The sequence below is a fragment of the Camelus dromedarius genome, chromosome 14, assembly GCF_036321535.1.
Source record: "Camelus dromedarius isolate mCamDro1 chromosome 14, mCamDro1.pat, whole genome shotgun sequence".
NCBI classification, from domain to species: domain Eukaryota; kingdom Metazoa; phylum Chordata; class Mammalia; order Artiodactyla; family Camelidae; genus Camelus; species Camelus dromedarius.
The window spans coordinates 47552043-47571978 of record NC_087449.1 but is presented as its reverse complement, the minus strand read 5'-3'; the positions used below and the strand labels follow the sequence as shown (position 1 = coordinate 47571978).

The 19936-nt window shown below is 46.5% G+C and overlaps 1 protein-coding gene across 1 annotated transcript in view; it reads right to left on the bottom strand.

Moving 5' to 3' along the window:
* CSMD2 (CUB and Sushi multiple domains 2) overlaps positions 1–19936 on the bottom strand; it is a 575319-nt gene that overhangs the window by 158128 nt on the left and 397255 nt on the right. Inside the window, exons 23-25 of the mRNA XM_064493786.1 lie at positions 17028–17184; positions 14797–14988; positions 8481–8607 (exon numbers count right to left, since the gene is read on the bottom strand). Of these exons, the coding sequence (XP_064349856.1) occupies positions 8481–8607; positions 14797–14988; positions 17028–17184 (476 nt within the window). The remainder of the gene's footprint in view (positions 1–8480; positions 8608–14796; positions 14989–17027; positions 17185–19936) is intronic.

Below are 19936 nucleotides of genomic sequence, written 5' to 3'. Positions count from 1 at the left end.
CAACAAACTGGGACTGTTAACCAAATACGAGCTTTATGACTAAATGGACAGTAGGAGCAGAAATCATAGGTTCCAGGAACAATAAGTTCTCCATCCCCCAAGTGCCCCAGATCTCTTTATCGTAAGCATACCCGTAAAGGACGGTATCTTCTCCCTCCTCCTCTTCCCTCCCTTCCAGCCAGCTACACAGAGCTCTCAACTCCAACCTAACGTGCGCTCAAGAAGCAAAGCTCAAGTCTTCTGAATGTAACCAGGTCCCATCAGACGGTTATACTAAACAGATTCCTCCCTGGTTTCCCAGTCGATGTACCCACTGCATTGCCACCACTGAACCTCCTGCAGTGGAGATGCCGTCAGGACACACCAGACAGTGAGCTCCTTCAGAAGAGCTGTGCACACCCACCCCGTCCTGCCTTCCACATGCCTGGAAGGTCTGCACCTCCAGTCCGCATGGTGAACTATCAGTGTTCTGTAAAGCGTAGCGAGAGCAGCGCTTCCTCTCTGTAACACGCTGTCCCCAGCTGCCACCTGGAATTATGAACTGGCCTTGTGCATGCCTTCTATTGTGTTTTGTACATACCCCTACGATAGCATTTATTTCGTTATACAAGCATCTAAGCAGGCACTATAGGTGGGCTTATCTGTACTCCATTTCCAAACCTCTCATCTGTCTCCACTATTGAAATTGTAAAAGCAAAACAAAATTGATTTTTTACTTTCCCTCAGCCAGGCATAGCAAGTTCAGACTAGTGGAATGTAGGAAGATGTCTGTCAGGATGGTGATTCTTCGCCAATAAATATGTAAACCCTCACTGGGAAAAAACTCTGTTGCCTTTCCTCTTACCTCTTATGTTAGACTGGAACACAGACGCAATGCCTGGAGCTGCAGCAGTCGACTAGGTGACTAAGAGGACGAAAGCCTAAAGATGGCAGAACAAGAAGAAAAGTGATGCCATCCTGAGCAGCTGCACCAGGTCTGGATAGGACCTTTAGATCTTTTTTTCCAGGAGAAAAGTGAACTTCCATCTGCTGAAGTCAGCTCTGGCCCATTTTTCTATTTCCACTCCCATTGGATAAAATTTCTATCTATAAGACCGAGACCTTCAAGGGAAAAGACTGTTTCTTGTTTATATTTATACCCTGAGTGCCTGGCAGAATGCCCGGCACTGAATAAATGCTCCAAGTTTTTAAGTTGAACTGAATGTCCTTACTGTATTCAAAATATTCCGATGGCTCCCCTTTACATTGAGAAATCCATTCAGAGTTTTCATCTTGGCCTTCGGGGTCCTGCAGAGACCCCTCTTTACCCATGCATGCCTGTCACCCCACATCCAGCCACGTCACATGAGGGCTGCCTCCTCCTTCGTGTACAGAACTGAGATTTTCCCCTGTGTTCATGCCTTCACTCTCCTTCCCCTCAGCTGGAATGTCTGCCTCTACGCCTCCAGGCGCAGCTTCTCTTCCTCCTCTCCATTGCTGACCTTGGCTTGCAATTACTTACAGCATCTGCCTTGCCTTGGAGGTCCCTGTTTGTCTCTCTGTTTCCCACTAGAACGTGAGCCTCTGGAAGACAAGGACTGCACAGCATTACACAGTCTTATGCACAGAGAAGGTGTTCAGTGCATGTTTTGTTAAATGGAACCAAACCAGAGTCAGAATGTTAGACTGAAGCCAAACAGAATGGATTTGAAGCTCATATCACTGGGTAAGGGTGAGACATTCATCCTTTCGGGGCCTCAGTGGTCTCACCTATAAAATGGGGACAATAATAACTGGTCCAGAACCTGGTATTCTGTAGAGATTTGAAAAATGTTAAGTAGATGGGAGGACCAGGAGCACAAGGCTTTGCCTCCCTCTCTTCTCCAGTTTTCATCTAAGCTGGTCCACTGATGATAAAAAGGAAAGCTTGGGGCCCAGCACTGGAAACTGAGAAGAGGTCCCACCCCACTGTGATGACACAGTGAGGGGTGACGTGAAGGGTACAGGTCACTGGTCTGCTCTCCTGCTGTTAGCTGCCGGGCCTGGATGGAGCTCATCAGCCAGCCTGTCCCACTGCTGGCACTCTGGGAGAAACGCTTGCCAAGCGCTGGAGATGCCCTCCGAGTTCAAGGGCAGGGTCTGGCTGCCAGCCCACTCTGGTCATGCATGACCAGGCAGGGCCCCCCCGGGGTCAGCCTGGACACTAATCCCTGCAGCCACCCACTGCCCCTCCTGGGCACTCCTGGGGTGCTTGCTGGGGTGAGGGGACCACAGACCCCTCTGGTCACCTCCAGTGCTGGGTCGAGGCTGGGGTGGGGTGGGGAGAGGCACCTACAAGTCTTCTCCTGCCTGGGCCCCTGGGGACAGTCTCATGGACTGGCCTGTGGTCTGTCCCATGGCCCCTCCCATCTGACACATCCAGGTGCTTCACACCTGCTCCCACCACGGCACCCACCATCAGTGTCTCTAAGGGGTGACTTACAACCTGCTGTGCTTAGGGAGGCTCTCCTGAGTCAAAGGAACAGCCACCTACCAGCTCACGGAGGGGGTTCTCCACATTTGGGAATTACGTCTTCGGCACGGTTCTGGGTGTTTAGATATGTTATTGCACTTAATCCTCAGAGCAACCTGAGGTGGCAGGTACTATTTCTAATCCCCACGTTGCAGATAAGAGAGCTGAGGTGCCCGGTGCCCGCCTGGAGACCTTCCCACGCTACACAGCTAGTAAGAGTGGTCGCTAGTGTGGTGTCAGAGTCCAGCTCTCAGCTGCAACTTGATACTGAATGAATGACAATCAGTCCGACAACTGGGACATAAAGATAATTAGCTCTTTATAGGAATCCAGCTGAATAATCAGACCAAATGGCCCAACTGCAGAATGCTGTCGATGCAGGGAAAAACAGGAGCCATTGTAAACAAAACAGAAGTGGTGTTCTCAGAGAGATGCAAGATGATAATACATTGATAAAAACAAAAGTAGGCTGTCAAGAGCAATCTGCAAGCAGAAAACGCAGTTTTCTTGAAATAAAACAGAAAATGAAAACAAGATTTTCAAAATAAAGAGGGAGAAATAACAGGCTAAATACTGTTGAAAACAGAATTAATGAAAACACAAGATCACTGGCAGAATGAAAATAGGATACAGATCTTTCAAATCCCTATTGGAGAAACAAAGCCAATTAAATCAAATCAGCTAACAACAGGAAGAATTAAAGATAAAAGAGAGCCATAAAAAAAAGCATCATATATTTCGCTCGAAAGACAGCATAAGAAGTTTGATGTAGAAGGAATGTATAAAACCCTGTACTCTTCAATTTCTTCAAATATACATGGAATATAAATAAGAGAAAATTCAAAAAGTGACAAGAGCACAATGCAGTAAAAATCGAATTAATAAAAGAGGTGATACAAAATATATCACAACTTCAGTAACTTTTAAAACATTCTTAAATACTCAAGGTTAAAAGAAATCAAAACTAAAATTATAGACAATTTAGAAATGAACCCAGCTGAACAGTCTATATGAAAAAAATAAACTCCCCCAAAGAAAAATACACAAAGAACTTGAAGTAGCAAAGACAATTAAATATAATTTTGTCCATCAAACTGGTAAACACTGACAGAATTGACAACATCTAGTGATGCAATGTCGGGGAGCTGGCTTTTGGCAGATGTGTAAATTGCTGTAATAGCTAGAGGGAAATCTGAGGACATATATCAAAATTTGTCTCCTAAAAATAGATCCTAAAGAAATAATTGGACAACTGTTTAAAGATTCATATATAAGGATGTTCACTGAAGCGAGAACCTGAAAATAGTCACTTTACCAAGAGGGGAGTAGTTAAATAAGTTATGGTTGGACAGACAACAGAATTCCTCGTAAACCATCAACCAGGATGCGGCCGATCTATACATATTGACATAATCAGATGATGATATATGATTAAATGGTAAAACAGAAAGCACGTTATTGAGCCACACTAAGAGGTGCTCTTGTTTGAGAAAACACAATTATTGCATCCGCTTTCAGGTGGGCGTACAAAATATCTACAGTATCTCAAAGAGTAAGTAGAACAGATGGAGGTCAATGGCTATCTGATGGGTGTCGGAGGGGAACAGAGTACGATGCTGGGCACGTTGGATTTCTCCTTTATAAACTTCTTTATTGTTTGCATTGTGAATTTTAAAAAATGAGTATCTCTTTTTTTTATATAGAAAAAGTCCATGAAGACATTCTCACTTAAATAATAATGAAGTCTTACTCTGAATATAGGAAGTCTGATTAGGAAGTCCCTTAACTTGGCTGCCGGTTGTTCCAGGGGTGGTGGGGTGTCGGGGGTGGTGAGGGAGAGAGAGGAGGCGAGGGTACAGATGCACGTGTGGTCACTACAGATGCTGTTGGGAAGGCAGGCTTGGGTGGAGGGGCCGGAGGAGGAGGGGAGAGTGTCCCGTCACTCCGTCCCCATCTTTCGGCTGCTGTCAGTGCAGCGGGGAAGCCCTGCTTTGCTCATTTGGGGTTAACTCCTTTGAGGTCGTGTGGCTCCAAGAAGCCTTCAGATGGAGGACTGAAGTGACGTTCAGCCTCTCCCCACCATTCTCCATCTCAGGGTCCTCACACACACCCAGCAGGCCCCCTTGTAGGTCTTGACATGTCACTCTGGAGGGTATATTTCCTCTGTTTGTCTTGATCCTCTCTTCCTGAGGGCTAGGAAGGGACCTCTGGTCTCCTCTCCAGCCCACCCCACACCTGTCATTCCTGGAAGTGATGAGAGTACTTCCTCCCAGAATCCCGTCACTGACTCCTTGTGCTCACCCCGTCAGTGGCTCCTCCAGTGCTTGTCCTAACCCTTAACCCTGGGGATTAATGTCACAGGTCTTGGGTCTGCTAAGGTTACTACGACAGGGAGAGGATGCATGCTGAAATACTTCGGAAAGAAGTATCGAGATGTCTACAATTACTTTCACGTGATTCAGCAAAAAAGAAAAGAAAAAAGAGAGAAAGCAAATATGGCCAATGTTTACAGCAGCTGTGAACTAGAAGACCTGGGGGTAGGTCTACAGGTGCGTGGCCTTCTGTTCTTTCCACTTTTCTATTTTACGTTTTGTATGTTACACAACAGAAACTGGGGAAGCAGATGGAACCTCAGCGTCCATATTTACGGAGGAGAGAGCCCAGCTGGTGTGACCGATTAAATGTCTCCGGAGCTTATCCTTCCTCCCCATCCCCACCGCCACTGGCTGGGTTCAGACCTCCTCACCCTGGTGATGCTCTGGAGACAGCCTCCTCCTCCCTGGGCTCCCAGACCCCAGCTGCCCCTTCCCCATGAGGCTGCCTGGAGAGGGCCATACCGAGCGTCACAGCCCCCACGGTCCTCCACACACAGCCTGCTCCACCAGCTTCATCCCCCACCGCTGCCCCTCCCTCTACCAAGCCGCAGGTGATGCTCCAGCCACGTGGACCCATTTCCAGCTTCTTGAACCTGCCCACCCTGCCTTCCCTCTTCTGCCTCTTCTATCCTGCCAACCTTCCTCCTTGGCTACCTGGCAATCTCCTTTCCATCCTACAGGACTTACTCTAGTGTCACCATTTCCAGGGTAGCTTCTCTAGTTTCCTTCCTGCCGTCCAATCCCTCACCTCCTTCCATCACCTCTCTCTGTGTGTACACGTGCTTCTCCTCTTTGCCAGCAACAACATGGTCTCATTCATCTATGCAATGCCAGCACCTCCCAGAGGCACTGCCGTGTATGAAACAGACAGCAGTTACATGGAGGAACGAATGAATGAATGAATGAATGAGGGATGCGCCAGAAACGTGGGAAAACCTCCTGATTTGCATATGTAGACACTAAAGTAAAGGCATCATGACGCTTATGATGCCCTCATTGTTCATTTAATATTTACCGAAGGACCCTCATGGATCTGCTAGTGATATAACCAGCTTTATACCTGGGTCCTGCTTGTGTCATTCATTCATTCAACATTCGACACGTGTTATGTTTCTGCCAGGTGCCGGGGGCACTGAGATGAGAGCTGGGAGACTTGCAAAGATAAATCAGGCAGAGATTTACAGCTCTGGTTGGGGAGGTAAAGTAGGAGCATAAATAGAGGCGAAATGTGGTCAGCGTCATAAAGGAAGCACAGGCCATGGAAACGGGAATCCAGAAGGGGAGAGAGGACTCTGAGGAGTCTCCAGAGAGCAGATCGGGAGACTTCCTGGGTGAGCTGACATGTGCACTTGACTTCAAGACATAAGCCTTTGGAGGTAGGCGGGAATTCCAGGGAGGGCAGAGTGGAAACTGAGGCACAGAGCGAGGCCATGAGTACATGTACAGGGCCACCAGCAACTGAGCTTTGTCACTGAAGAAAAGTTATGAGAAACAAGGTGAGTTGAGGTCCCAATGGTCTTGAAACCAGGATAAGATGTTCAGCTTCCGTGAGCACGGGTGCCAGGCAAGGTTTATAGTTAGAGGGCGGGCTGATCAGGTGTGACGCCAGCAGTGGTGTGTAGGATCACTCTGTGCATTTGACTTGTCCCAGTAGCACAAAATCCCTAAGAGCTCTGCTGACCTCATTTTGCACAGAGCTGAGCTCAAAAACTTGCAAGTGGCAAACACTTCATACATTCCTTTAATTTTAATTGCACCGAGTCTAAGGATGCGTGTACATCAGTGAATGTACAAACAGCTGTATCTCCGGCAGCAACACACCCATTCAGCCAGTTCCCGTAACTGAGCACTCTCCCAGGCAGTGAGTGTCTCCTGGCCACACTCTGCCTCTTGTCTTGACTCCCCATTATTCTAAAGCCTCAACACTGCATTCCTGGATTATTGCAACAGACCCTTGACTGGTTTTCTTGCCCTGAGCTCTCTCCGAGATAGGAAGGAAGGAACAGGGCAGGGCAGAGCCATTGAAGGAATAACACGGCAATTAACACCAGAATGGCAGAAGATTCAACCACCAGTAGGCCCTGAAGCTCAAGATGGTGGGAGATTTGACTTCTAGTAGACCTTGAGCTTCATTATACGCCCATGGTAATATATTAGCATGGTAAATAACATGCCCACAGGTGCCATGACGGTTCCAAAGGTAACCATAAAAGGTCAAAGAGTGGGCAACGGCCAAATTCGTGGGAATCCCAGTCCCTTCCCCAGGGTAATTAGAATGGTCCTCCCATTTGTTAGCATATGAAGCTACCAGGCCCATAAAAACTGGCACCACAGCTCCTCGCCTTGTGGCCACCTCTCACTCCCTCCTCTTCGTCTTCAGAGTGTGTAACTACTTTTACTCTAACCTGAGCTTCCAACCCCCACACCTCATGGCCTTTCTCTTGACTTACACTCTATGCAGCTTGTATCTCTCTAAATAAATCTATCTTTACTCAAGTGTGGCTCACTCTTGAATTCTTTCCTGTGTGAAGCTAAGGACCCACACTTGGCAGGGTACGTCCCAAGGACTCCACCGAGATCTGGGACACAGCCCTTCTCTTGCCCCACACCCGTTTTTCCTGCATCATCTCCACTGGAAATAACCCTCTTAAGAACCTACCATGACTCCCTCTTGTTCACTGGCATTGAGAAGCCTCTGTAACCAGGCCCCACTGTGAATCTCTCTGTCTCCCCTTCCTTATCCACCTGCATCCCCCACCCCAGCCAGACTGCTTCCTCTCTGATTGCCTGGTTCAATCCTCCTTCCACACCTCCATCCATCCGGCCACACCAACCTACTTTTTTCCTCACGGCACCTCTGAACCCAGCTTTGCCAGTGGCGTGATCTAGTGTGAAGGTTCAGAAGGACCTGGCTTCACCCCCCAGCTTTCTGATTCCCTGGGCGAGCTTAGACACACTGAGCATTCTCTTGGAATCTCGGTTCTCTCATCTAGAAAACAGGAGTAATGAGAACGTCTACTTATGACTAGGGCTTGCCATGAGTATTCATAGGGCTATTGTGAAACTCAGAGGAGAAAGGAAAGCTGTCTGGGGTCACACAGCTCCAAGCTGACCCCTACTCCTGTCAGAGAAATAACCACAGAACCAGGATGAGATGTTTACTGTGTTCCAAGGACTGTGCTGAGTATATTACATGCAACGTCTCACTTAGGTGCTTTATCCTGGGAGGCCAGTGTTCTAACCCACATGTTACAGAAGGAGCCAGTGAGACTCAGAGAGAATAAAAGATTCACCCAAAGTCCTACTAACAGTAAGTGGCAGGGCTGAGATTCTAACTGGGGCTCCCTCTGCCCTCAGCCACCGTGCTGCAACTGTGCCATTGAGGCCAGTGAACCGTCTGAACTTGCACGGTAGCCTTGTGATGCTGATGCTGGCCCTTTCAGATTTTCCATGGACCCCAGCCTGAGCCTAGGGTCAGAGCCACCACTGTCGATCACAAGGGCCTCCAGGTGAGGTGGGCATGGCCAGCCACTGTCTGGGTGGACTGGTGGTGACTCTGGTGATGACTCCCCAGGACAGCAGGCCGTGGTTCCTGTGCCACCCTTGACACTTACCCAATGGTGCAGCCGGCATCGGCCTCGATGGTCCAGATGCAGTTGAGGTTGTGTCCGTAGGGAGCTGGATACCCGGGTGACAGCACCTGCCCCGACACCTCTCCTTTCACTGTCCCTCCACACTCAGCTGAAAGAAATCCCAAAAGAGTGAGCTTCATGGGGTGACCTGTGCTGACAGCAACAGCTCAGTGGCCACTCCTGCCTGTGTGCCCGAGTCCCTCTCGTTCTTTCCAGGTGACTGAGTGCAGCATATGGAAAGTCTTCCGGATGAGACGTGTACCCTGGATCTACAAAAATCCCCTACAACTCATCAGTGAAAAGACAAACAGCTCAACTGAGAAACAGGCAAAGGCTCTGAATAGACATTTCTGCAAAGAAAGTATACAAATGGTCAATAAGCACATGGAAAGATGTTTAACATCGTAAGACATTAGGGAAATGCAGAATAAAACCACAAGGAGGTACCACATCACACCCACTGCAATGCTACAATAAAAAAGACATTAACAATCTTATGATTACCAGGGGAAAGGTGGTGGGAACGGATAAATTGGGAGTTCAAGATTTGCAAATATTAACTACTATATATAAAAATAGATAAAAACCAAATTTCTTCTGTATAGCACAGAAAACTATATTCAATATCTTATAGTGAACTTTTATGAAAAAATATGAAGACAAATATATGTATGTATATGTATGACTGAAACATTATGCTGTACACCAGAAACTGACACATTGTAACTAACCATACTTTAATAATCATAATTAAAAAAGACACTCGTGTAGGTGAGGTTGCTGAGAAACTGGAACCCTCAGGCATTGCTGGTGGGAATATGAAATGATACAGTTGCTTTGGAAAACAGTTTCCTATAGAGTTCCTTAAAATGTTAATTAAACATAGTTACCATATGACCTCAGCAATTCTGCTTTTGGATATATACTCAAGAGAAATGAAAACGTACATTCAGATGAAAACTTATACACTGCTGACCACAGCAGCATTATTCATAATATCCAAAAAAGAGGGAAAAAATCCAAATGTCCATCAACTGATGGATGAGTTAACAAATGTGGTACATGCATACGGTGGAATATTATTTGATCATAAAAAGAATGAAGTACTGACATATGATACAATACGGATGAACATGATGTTGAAAACATTATGCTAAGTTACAGAAGCAAGGCACAAAGGCCACATCTTGTATGATTCTATTTATATGAAATATCCAGAATGGACAAATCTTCTGAGACAGAAAGTACATTAGTGGTTGCCAAGACCTAAAGGGGAGTGAGAAGTGGGGAGTGATTGTTAATGGGTACAGGGTTTCTTCTGGGGGGAAAATGTTCAAAAATTAGATTGTGGTGATGGTTGTACAACTCTGTGAATATACTGAAAAAACATTGAATTGCACACTTTAAATGGGCCAGTTGTATGGTATGTGAAGTATATCTCATTAAGGCTATTGAGAACAAAAGGTCCCTGACTAAACTCCTAGTTTGTGACCAAATGCCTTGAAGTCTCCTGGAGGACGTGCAGACACTTGAACCTGTTCGTTGACGAGCTGGGCGGGTGCCAGGTGCCAGGAGCACAGAGGGAAACCAGACACGACATCCTTCCTCCTGGAGAGCTTCTGACCTCGAGAAGGAGACAGCCACAGCGCATGCCATGTGCCCTAACCAAGCCACAGGCGGCAGCATAGTGGAGGAGGTGACCAATTGCCTCTAGCACAGGCAGGGAGAGGCAGGGAGGGCCCTGACTTCAAGGGCATCTTAAAGGGAGAGGCCAGCAGGAAGAGGACACTGCAGACAGAGAAGAGTATTGCAAACTCCCCGCAGGTGTGAAACCACACGGCAGCTTGGGGGACAGGGTATGGGATCAGGTGTGGTGGGAGCCGGGGCTGGAAAGCTGGGCAGGCGGCATGCGTCGAGGGGCCCTGCACACCAGGCTGCTGCCTGTTTACCGCCATAGCAGAACTGTAGGCTTCTGCACGTGAGTAATGGATCACTTTACACACCAGTGCACTTTACATGTCAGAAAGAACACCCTGGTAGCAATCTGAAGGGGCACAGAGGGGTGGGCCTGGAGACAAGGGACCAGTGAAAGGTCGACACTCCCCATGAGAGCAGTCACCTAAGTAGGAGCTGGTGATCCTCCCCACCTCCTACCTCCCCCGCATCTAATCTGCTCTGAGACCCAGGGCCTGAGCCTCTGAGATACTTTTCACACTTGACCCCACTCTGCCCCCATCATTAGAGTGATGGCTCAGGGCCTCACCATCCCTAGGGTGGCGGCAGAGTTGCCCATCCTCAGCAGTGCCACCAAAAAGATCAAAAATAAGAACCAGCCATGTCACTGCTTGCTTTAAACCCTCCTTCCCAGAGTGAAGTCTTAACTCCTTAGGAGGGTCCATCGAGCCCCCAGAGGGGCTCCTTTTGGCTTTTTCTAGCCCCCTCCTGATGCCCCTCAGTCTAGCCAAGTGTGAGGAACTCCACAAGGCCAGGCACACTGGGCCTCTAAGGGCCTCTGCCTGGATGGACAAGCCAGCCAGCATCTTCCCCACGAGACCTTTTGTGACACCCTCCTCTCCCCACATGGAGTTGACACTATCCTCTTCTCTGTCTCCATTATAACGTGAATGGGTTTTTATCACAGCACGTGTAACAACTTATCAAAATCACATCTATCTCTGCCACAAGACCAGACACTCCTGAATCTACTTCAGGATGACACCTGCACCCCAATGTTCATAGCAGCACTATTTACAATAGCCAAAACATGGAAACAGCCTAAATGTCCATCAACAGGTGACTGGATAAAGAAGATGTGGTATATTTATACAATGGAATACTACTCAGCCATAAAAACCGACAACATAATGCCATTTGCAGCAACATGGATGCTCCTGGAGAATGTCATTCTAAGTGAAGTAAGCCAGAAAGAGAAAGAAAAATACCATATGAGATCGCTCATATGTGGAATCTAAAAAACAAAAACAAAAACAAACAAACAAAAACAAAGCGTAAATACAGTACAGAAATAGACTCACAGACAGAGAATACAGACTTGTGGTTACCAGGGGGGTGGAGGGTGGGAAGGGATAGACTGGGATTTCAAATTGTAGAATAGATAAACAAGATTACACTGTATAGCACAGGGAAATATACACAAAATGTTATGATAACTCACAGAGAAAAAAATGTGACAATGAGTGTGTATATGTCCATGAATGACTGAAAAATTGTGAACACTGGAATTTGACACAACATTGTAAGATGATTATAAATCAATAAAAAAATGTTAAAAAAAGAAAAAAAAAAAAAAGACCAGACACTCCTGGGTAGCAGGGACCTTGCCAGACTTACTTCTGTAGATCGAGTGCCTGGCCTGGTGTTTGGCACATTATAGAAGGTGTAACAAATGTTGATGGAATGAATAGATGGGTGGATGGTCAAGCAAATGAGAGAAACTTATTGCTTCCCAGGCAAATTACTATTAACAGTCTGAATCAAGGGAGCATGAGTGAACGTGGAGAGGAGATTTGTTGCAAAGCTTTTTAGGAAAGGGAATGCTGACTAAGCCAGCTCTTAGAAGATGGAGGAGAAAATGTGCTCAAGGTCATAAATTGACCTTCACTTGTTGCGACAAAGGCCCATAAAGCATCTCATCTCTTGGGCCCCATGGCTTGACAGGGGACCACTAAGGCAGGGTTAGGGGGGTCCCTGCCAGTCAGCCTGCTCCCGAGGCCAGAGCCTCTCCTCATGCTTCACTGCCTTCGTGGTGATGCTGGACTGGCAGGTGCCAACCTGACTGAGAGATGCAGGACTGAAGGGGCCCAAGGCAGGGAGGGGTGTGTGGGTGAGGGGAGGAGCTATATGTCGTGGGGAGGAAGCCTGCCTAGCCCCACAAATGGCAGAGGCCACCAGGAAGGTGGCAGGACACTTCCTTCCATATTCCACATGGACAAGCCCCTCCTACTTCCCAGACAGTGAGTGTCTGGAGGCAGCGGCACTGGGAGCACTTCCCCGTGGACACGACTGCTTCTTTCTGCAAGGGTCACTTTATCTGGGGACTGGCTGCGGGGAGGGGGTGGGGGCAAGTGGCCAGCAAGCAGCAGATTCACTGACAAGACCTCTCGACTCTGATCTTTGCGGTTGTCTCTCTTAGTCCCATCCTGGAGCCTCAGCAGCTTTGTTTGGGCTGTAGCGTCCACTTATTGACTTAGAAAACATCTGGGTTGCAGGGGGAGGTCTAGCCCAGCGGAAGAGCATGTGCTTAGCATGCATGAGGACCTGTGTTCAATCCCCAGTACCTCCGTAAACAAACAAACAAACCTAATTACCCCCCCTTCCAAAAAAAAAAAAACAAAACAAAACCCAAAACCAAACCAAACAAACAAAAACAACAACAAAAAAGAAAACACCTGGGTGTTTGAGCTGTAATGATCACTTCTGGTAGACCATGATCAAATCTACCACAACATGACCTGTGTAAAAATCTACACACACTGTCCCCAGTACATAGCCTCCCACCCCTCAGTGGGGCCTGAGTGGGGCCTGAGAGGGTCTCGGGTTGGGGGGTGGGGGGAAGGCCTCCGAGGTTCAAGGTATAAACACGTGTTCTGACACTGCTTGAGTGGATCCTCTAAGTTCAGTCCAACGGGCACATGTGATATTCAGAAGAAGCTTACAGTGAAATCTGTCTGCAAAGCAAATGACTGTCTCACAGCGTGTCATCATCTTCACATTTTGTCTTCCCTGGCCTGCCAACGGCATCACACTGTTGTCTCTTTATGCCCCAGCCTCCCTCTCTGGCCTGGGACCTGCTTTTCTCTGTATTCTTAGCAGCTGGTGTGGGGCCTGGCACATGATGGAAGAAGGGGAGAAAGCCAGGGATGTGGGAGAAAGGGGCAGGGCGTGCCTGCAGGCGGGGTCCTCCTTAAGCACCAAGAGAGAGGAAGATTCTAAAGGCTACTCAGAGGCCACACTCCTGGTCTGTCCACTGTCAGGCCTAAAATCTTTGCCTTTAGCCCCTCTGTTGTGTAAAATGTCAAAGATCTTGTTAAAATGGAGTTGTCGAGGGGAAAAGAATATCGCCGTTACCACTTCCTGCCATGCTGGTCCACGCCCTTGGCCCGCACACGTGCTCAGGCTAGAAAGTCCAACTTCCCGGCCCTCCCCTCCCTGAATTCCTACCCATCCTTTCAAGTCTCAATGGGCACATCACCTCCCATGAACCATTTTCTCGTATTCCCTCAACGCTTGGCACCTACTCTTTGTACGGTGTTTACCTTGTATTACAATGATCTGTTTATGTGTCTGTTCTCTTTGCCCGGGGATGGACTCCCCAAGAGCAGGAAGAACGCGTCATTCTTTCTTTTTTTATTTCTCTGCCTCCTCACATCCCCAAACACACACCTGCACCAACTGCGGCACATGGTGCTTGGTAGGCACTTAAATGTTCTTCCAGTGGGTGTTCTGTTCTTATAAGATTAGCCAGAGCTGCACAGACAAGGTGAGGCTGTGGGCCCTGGGGAAGGGGATGGAGAGATAGAAAGGCTGGTGCTGAGGTGGGGGATGCAGGACAAAGCAGTGTGGTGGAATCCTGATACCAGGGAGGGTACCACGGGCGGTGAGGTGAGTGGTGAGAGGTGGAAAGGCCAGACAGACAGAAGGATGGCTCTTGCCTCTTTCCCACTTCTGCCTTAGACGAGGCTTCTCTGTCGTGGGACATGCGGGTAAGGCTTCCCGAGGGCCTGCGCCGACATTCTGGAAGCACCTTGGGCCTAAGGAGATGCTAGTTCTTTGTCGTATTCTTTCTTAAGAGTGAAACAGATGCCAGCTCAGAATCTTACTCCTTCTTACTCTTTCTTTCAACATTCCTCTGGAAAGTGGGGCATGAGCCCCATTTTACTTACAGAGAAAGTGAGGCCCAGAGTGAGCTGGAGACTCATTTGCGTCTTGGTGTTGCAGAAGCCCCTGGAACCGCACAAGGCCCACCTCTTCCTTCTAAATGACCCTCCCACCTCTCCTCCACCGCCAGCAGTGCAACTCGGAGGGCGTGACTCGGCTCTGGTCCCACTCGCTGCACGTGTGACAGTGGCAAGCCACCGCCTGCCTGACTGTGCTGCTGCACTCATGTAATGAGGTGTGCAAGTGAGGCAGTGTTGCAGGGTGGGTGGGGCTGGCGGTGATTCCCGTGAACAGGAGGCCTGCAGCGTGGGGTCCATTGGGAGACCCTACGAGACCAGAGCCGGGAATTTGGGATTAGGGGACACCCGAGGGCTCCCTGGAAGAACAAGAGGCCTCCTACCGACACATGTGGGAAGGGGCCAGTCCCAGGTCCTGCGCTCTCCGCTCAGACACAGCAGCTCCTCGCTGCCCCGCAGGCTGTACCCAGGGTTGCAGCCGAAGGACACAGAGCTCCCTGCAAAGTGGCCTCCATCGTGAAGCTTGTAGCCAAACTGGGGGGTTCCTGGGTCCTCACATTGGATGAGTTCGAAACCTGGTGATGAAAGAAGAGACAGCATGAGCGAGACGCGCCGTGGCACAGACCATGCTCCCTCTGCGGCCTCAGCGGGCATGTCCTGATGGACCCACGTGGCTGTGCCCGGGTGACAGTACATTCCTGAGTGTTCCTGCCCCTGTCGCTCTGTGTAAATGATTTCAGCTATTTCTCCCAGGACAGCTTTGAATAGTTTTCATGTATAGGGTCAGGGTTTTCTTTTTTGGTTTGTTTGTTTGTTGGACCCCATAGCATTTTGATAGCTGGAGTCACTCTTTCTGTTTTGCTCACTGAGACACGGCGACAGGAGAGTGTAATATGGGAGTCACTTTAAGTGTATGTTTCAAAGCTCATTTACGTCCTGCTTAAATACACTCTGCTGAAACAGCCTGGAGAAGGAAGCCTCTGCCAAGCTTACTCCGAGCACCTGGTGCGGCCCCTCTGCTCTCTCTCACTCATTACCCACAGGAGTCTTACCGGGAGGGGTCACGATGCCCCCTACAGCTGAGATCATTGACTCGGGAAGGTCACATAAATTGTTCCACAGTCTCAGATGACAGAAATGGAATTTGAATATGACTCTATTTAATCCTCTTCCACTGATGTGCCTCAATGCCCAGGCAAGAGGAATCTTGAGTAGACTCATTGTCTTTTTTTTTTTTCCCTAACAGCTTTATTGAGATATAACTCATATACTAAACACTCTTCCATCTAAGGCGTACAAGGTAGTGCCTTCCGGTTTATTCACAGAGTTGTGCAACTCTTGTCACAATCAACTTCAGGACATTGTCATCATCTCAGAAAGATGGTGATGCCCCCTCAACTCCCTTACCCCTAGGCAACTAACAATTTTCCTTCTCTATGGATTTGCGTGTTCTGGACAGTTCATATAATGGATCATGCAACACATGTGACCGCATGTATTGTGACTGGTTTCTTTCACTGAGCATCATGTCTCCGAGGTTCATCCAGGTTGCCACATGGTTCAGAACTGGATCTTTTTTTTTTTTGCAAATCTCAGATTCCCAAATTTAGCACTTCCCACCCCTTTCCTCTGTAACTATAAGATCGTTTACTATGTCTGGGAGTCTGTTTCTTTTGTAGATGAGTTCATTAGTGTCCTCTTTTTTCTTTCTTTTTTAAAGATTCCACATATAAGTGATATCATATAGTATTTTTCTTTCTCTTTCTGGCTTACTTCACTTAGAATGACCAACTCCAGTTCCATCCATGTTCCTGGAAATGGCATTACTTTATTCTTTTCTATTGCTGAGTAGTATTTCATTGTATAAATATACCATAAGTTCTTTATCCAGTCATCTATTGATGGACAATTAGGGTGCTTCCAAATAATATTCCATGTATGGATGGATATATCACATTTTGCTTATCCATTTATCAGTTGATGAATACTCACTGGATTTAAAATAGTCTGTAAAAGCACATTTTTTTTGGATCTACTGGGCAAGGAGAAGCTCAAATAAATGAATAAAATGGCTGTGAAGCCAACATATGGAAATGTAATCCCAAGTACTCTGGGGCTGTGTACAGACCTCGGTGCTTTCTGTTTTTGAAATCTCCAGCATAAAGGAGAAAGTTAAAATCATGAGAAAAGGAAAAGAATCAAGACTCAACTCTTTAGGGAGTTGTAAAAAAAGAACATAATTATACATCAGTGTTTGCATTTTTTACATCTGACTGTAGCTGAACATTATTTTATAAATATGATGACTAGGAAAGGCTACTCTCTGGTTGCTTTGAACAAAAGGCTCAGTGATTATGATTCTTAGTGAGTACAAGGTGTGTGGCGACTGTCAGTTCAGTTAATCATGGGTGTAACCATAGCGCTGTTTGCGACGAGGCAGCTTATTCCAAATCGTGGGCACAACATCTTAGGGGCAATAATCAGCTAAGCATGTGCCAGTTAGAGAAAACCAAACCTACTGATTGCTGGGCGATGTCCCAGAGCCCAACCTCCCTGTGTGTGGAACCAGGGAAAGCCCAATTTTGTTGTCCATTCAGATGCGAGACAGACTTACTGGAAAACTGTAGCTCAAATCCCTGGCTGGTGTTCTCAGCATCGGTTATGAAATCAATCCACAGACTGCTGGATGTGCTGTTCAATGTCAGCCCCAGCATCTCGGAGCGGCTGAACACCCCCAGCAAACGGGCAGAGTTGTTGTTGCCATCGTAGACCTGGACACAGGAGAGCCCAACTCGATGTCATCAGTGTGGCCTTACCTTAAACAATGGCTTCTCACCCCACAGCCCACATTCCCAGAGCTTGGCACCGATAACGACTGTTAGAAGGGTAGTGAGTCATCAGATGCAAGGAAGATGGCAGAGTGGAGCTAGCCACCGAGGGACTTATCAGCCCCTCCCATCTGCCTCCACCTCGTGCCAGTTCTGTGTCCAGCCTATCTCCGTGTGAATCCGACCTCTAGGAACTGGTTGATGCTGTTCTCACCTTTCCAGGGGAGATCTGGTCTTGTTTCCCCCAATCCCCATATGGTACTAGCCTATTCTTCAGTAAATTGGGGAGGCCAGGTTGGGGCTGCTTGAGTGTCCAAGCCATCTGTTTCTGCAGACAGGCAGGCTGCAAGCATTCGACATTTCTGCCTTGCTAAACACTCCATCCTGTCCTTCCAGGAAATGAGACAATCTCCTTAATCCTCCTCCCTAATCCCACCCTGCTGTGGCAGTGGCCTCAGTCTCAGCCACTCTGCTGGACATGGCCCCTGGGATCCAGGCGAGACAGAGGTAAAATGGCCAGCATGTCAGGTGACATGGTATATTTCCCTTTCCCAAGCTCAGCCCCTGCCCCTTCCCTCCTAAAATGAGGGCTCCGGTGAGGGCCTACCGGGGTTGCCAGGGGTGGGATCTTGCAGGCAGCTGGCTTCCCCAACTCCCATCTGTCCCCTGAACTCCTGAGCACCAGCAAAGACAACAATCATCAGAATAATGAACTGGCTCCCCAGGTTCCGAGATTGCTGCTCCTTTCCAGATAATTGTACAAACAACAACAGAAGTTGTGATTGAGTGAAGGGCCCCCTGGTGCTTTGGTAAATATCAAAGATGGGATCTATGGGTGGGTGATGAATATTTGTGCATGGCACAGGATGTGGTGCCAGCTGCCAGCAAATTGGAACAATATTTCCATCTACTATTTATGAAGCAAAGCTTTCTAAAAGAAGCCATCCTTCAAGCTAACAGTGCTATATATTACAAAGATTTGTTGAGGTCCCTGGGAGCCTCAGAAGCCTTGTTTCCAGATCCCATGTGCCATTGCTTCATATCACGGATAGACTGGGAGAATTCCGGAGTGTCCAGACATACAGATGACACCAGTTCAAAGAGTCTGGTCCACTGCTGCATCCAGACTGTTATAAAAATAGTTTTACCCATTAAAACATATCTTTTCTAACTAATTGACTAAGGCATGGATCATTGACACTTGCTAACATCCCAACAAGAGAGACAACCAGACATCATGTGCTTCTTGATGGAAGACACACCAATACCTATGGAGTCATTTTGCCAAAAAAAAAAAAAAAAAAAAAAAAAAAAAAGTCAGACCTGAATCAGATCAAGCCACTGGGTCCATTTTCCAACTCAAAGGAAATATGGAGGACAGACGAACACATACAACGAATAAATTATAAATAAATAAATTACAAATAAATAAATAACAAGTAAATTATAAGAGGGTAGAAAAAAGAAATGGAGGTAGAAACCTAAAGACTACAAAAATACTTGCGGCAATGAATCCAATGTACAGAACTTATATGGATCCTGATTCAAATAAACTGTAAATTTAAAAAACACTATGACATTTATGAGATAATTAAATATTTGAACACTCACTGGATATGTTATTCATTAATAAAAGTATGATGGGAACAGGATTTTTTTCCTTAATTTCAAAGCATAGTTCATCCTTATTCATTAATAACAAAAATGTTCTTAATGCGTCATTATGATAAAATATTCATTGCAGAAAACTTGTAAAACAGAAAAACACAAAGGAAAAGCAACTTCCAGCACTCATAACATTTTGGTGACTATGTTTCTAGCCTTCATTCTATGCATGTCTTTCCTTATATATTTTTAAAATTAATTTTTAAATAAGAAACAAGATCAAATTATAGATAGTATATGGTAACCTGCTCTTTTACTTAATATAATGTGTCTATTTTTCAAATCATTAAATATTTCCCACAACAGCATTTAGATAGCTGCAGAAATTTCCATCACAAAATGAACTCAACCTACAATATAATCATTCTCATATCATTGTCCAGAATATGTGCCCTGGAACATGAGAGGCACTCAATAAATATATAATAAATAAATAAACCAGTGTTTTCTTTTAGTAATTTCTGTCCTTAAATCCACCTGGAATTTATTTTGGCATAAGGTATAAGATACTTTTTCTTCCTGGTTGATTAACCATTTTTAACTGAAAACTCTGTAAATATTCTACGCACCAGCAACATTAAATCCACCTTTATCACATATATACTTATGTAAATGTAAATTTTTTGGTCAACTTTCTGTTTCACTGCACTCATCTATGTGTCTATTCCTGGTGTATGATGTACACTGTTTTAGCTACTGTAGCTTTGTAATATATTTATTATTTTTATTATTCTTTTTCATTATAGGCTATTAAAAAGTATTGAATATAGCTCCCTGTGCTATACAGTAGGTCCTTGTTGGTCACCTATTTTATACACAGTAGTTAGAATCTTCAAATCCCAAACTCCCAATTTATCCTCTCCCCCCGGTAACCATAAGTTTGTTTTCTACGTCTGTGAATCTGTCTCTGTTTTGTAAATAAGTTCATTTGCATCCTTTTTTTAGATTACACGTATAAGTGATATCGTATGCTATTTGTCTTTCACAGTCTGACTTCATTTAGTATGACAATCTTCAGGTCCATCCATGT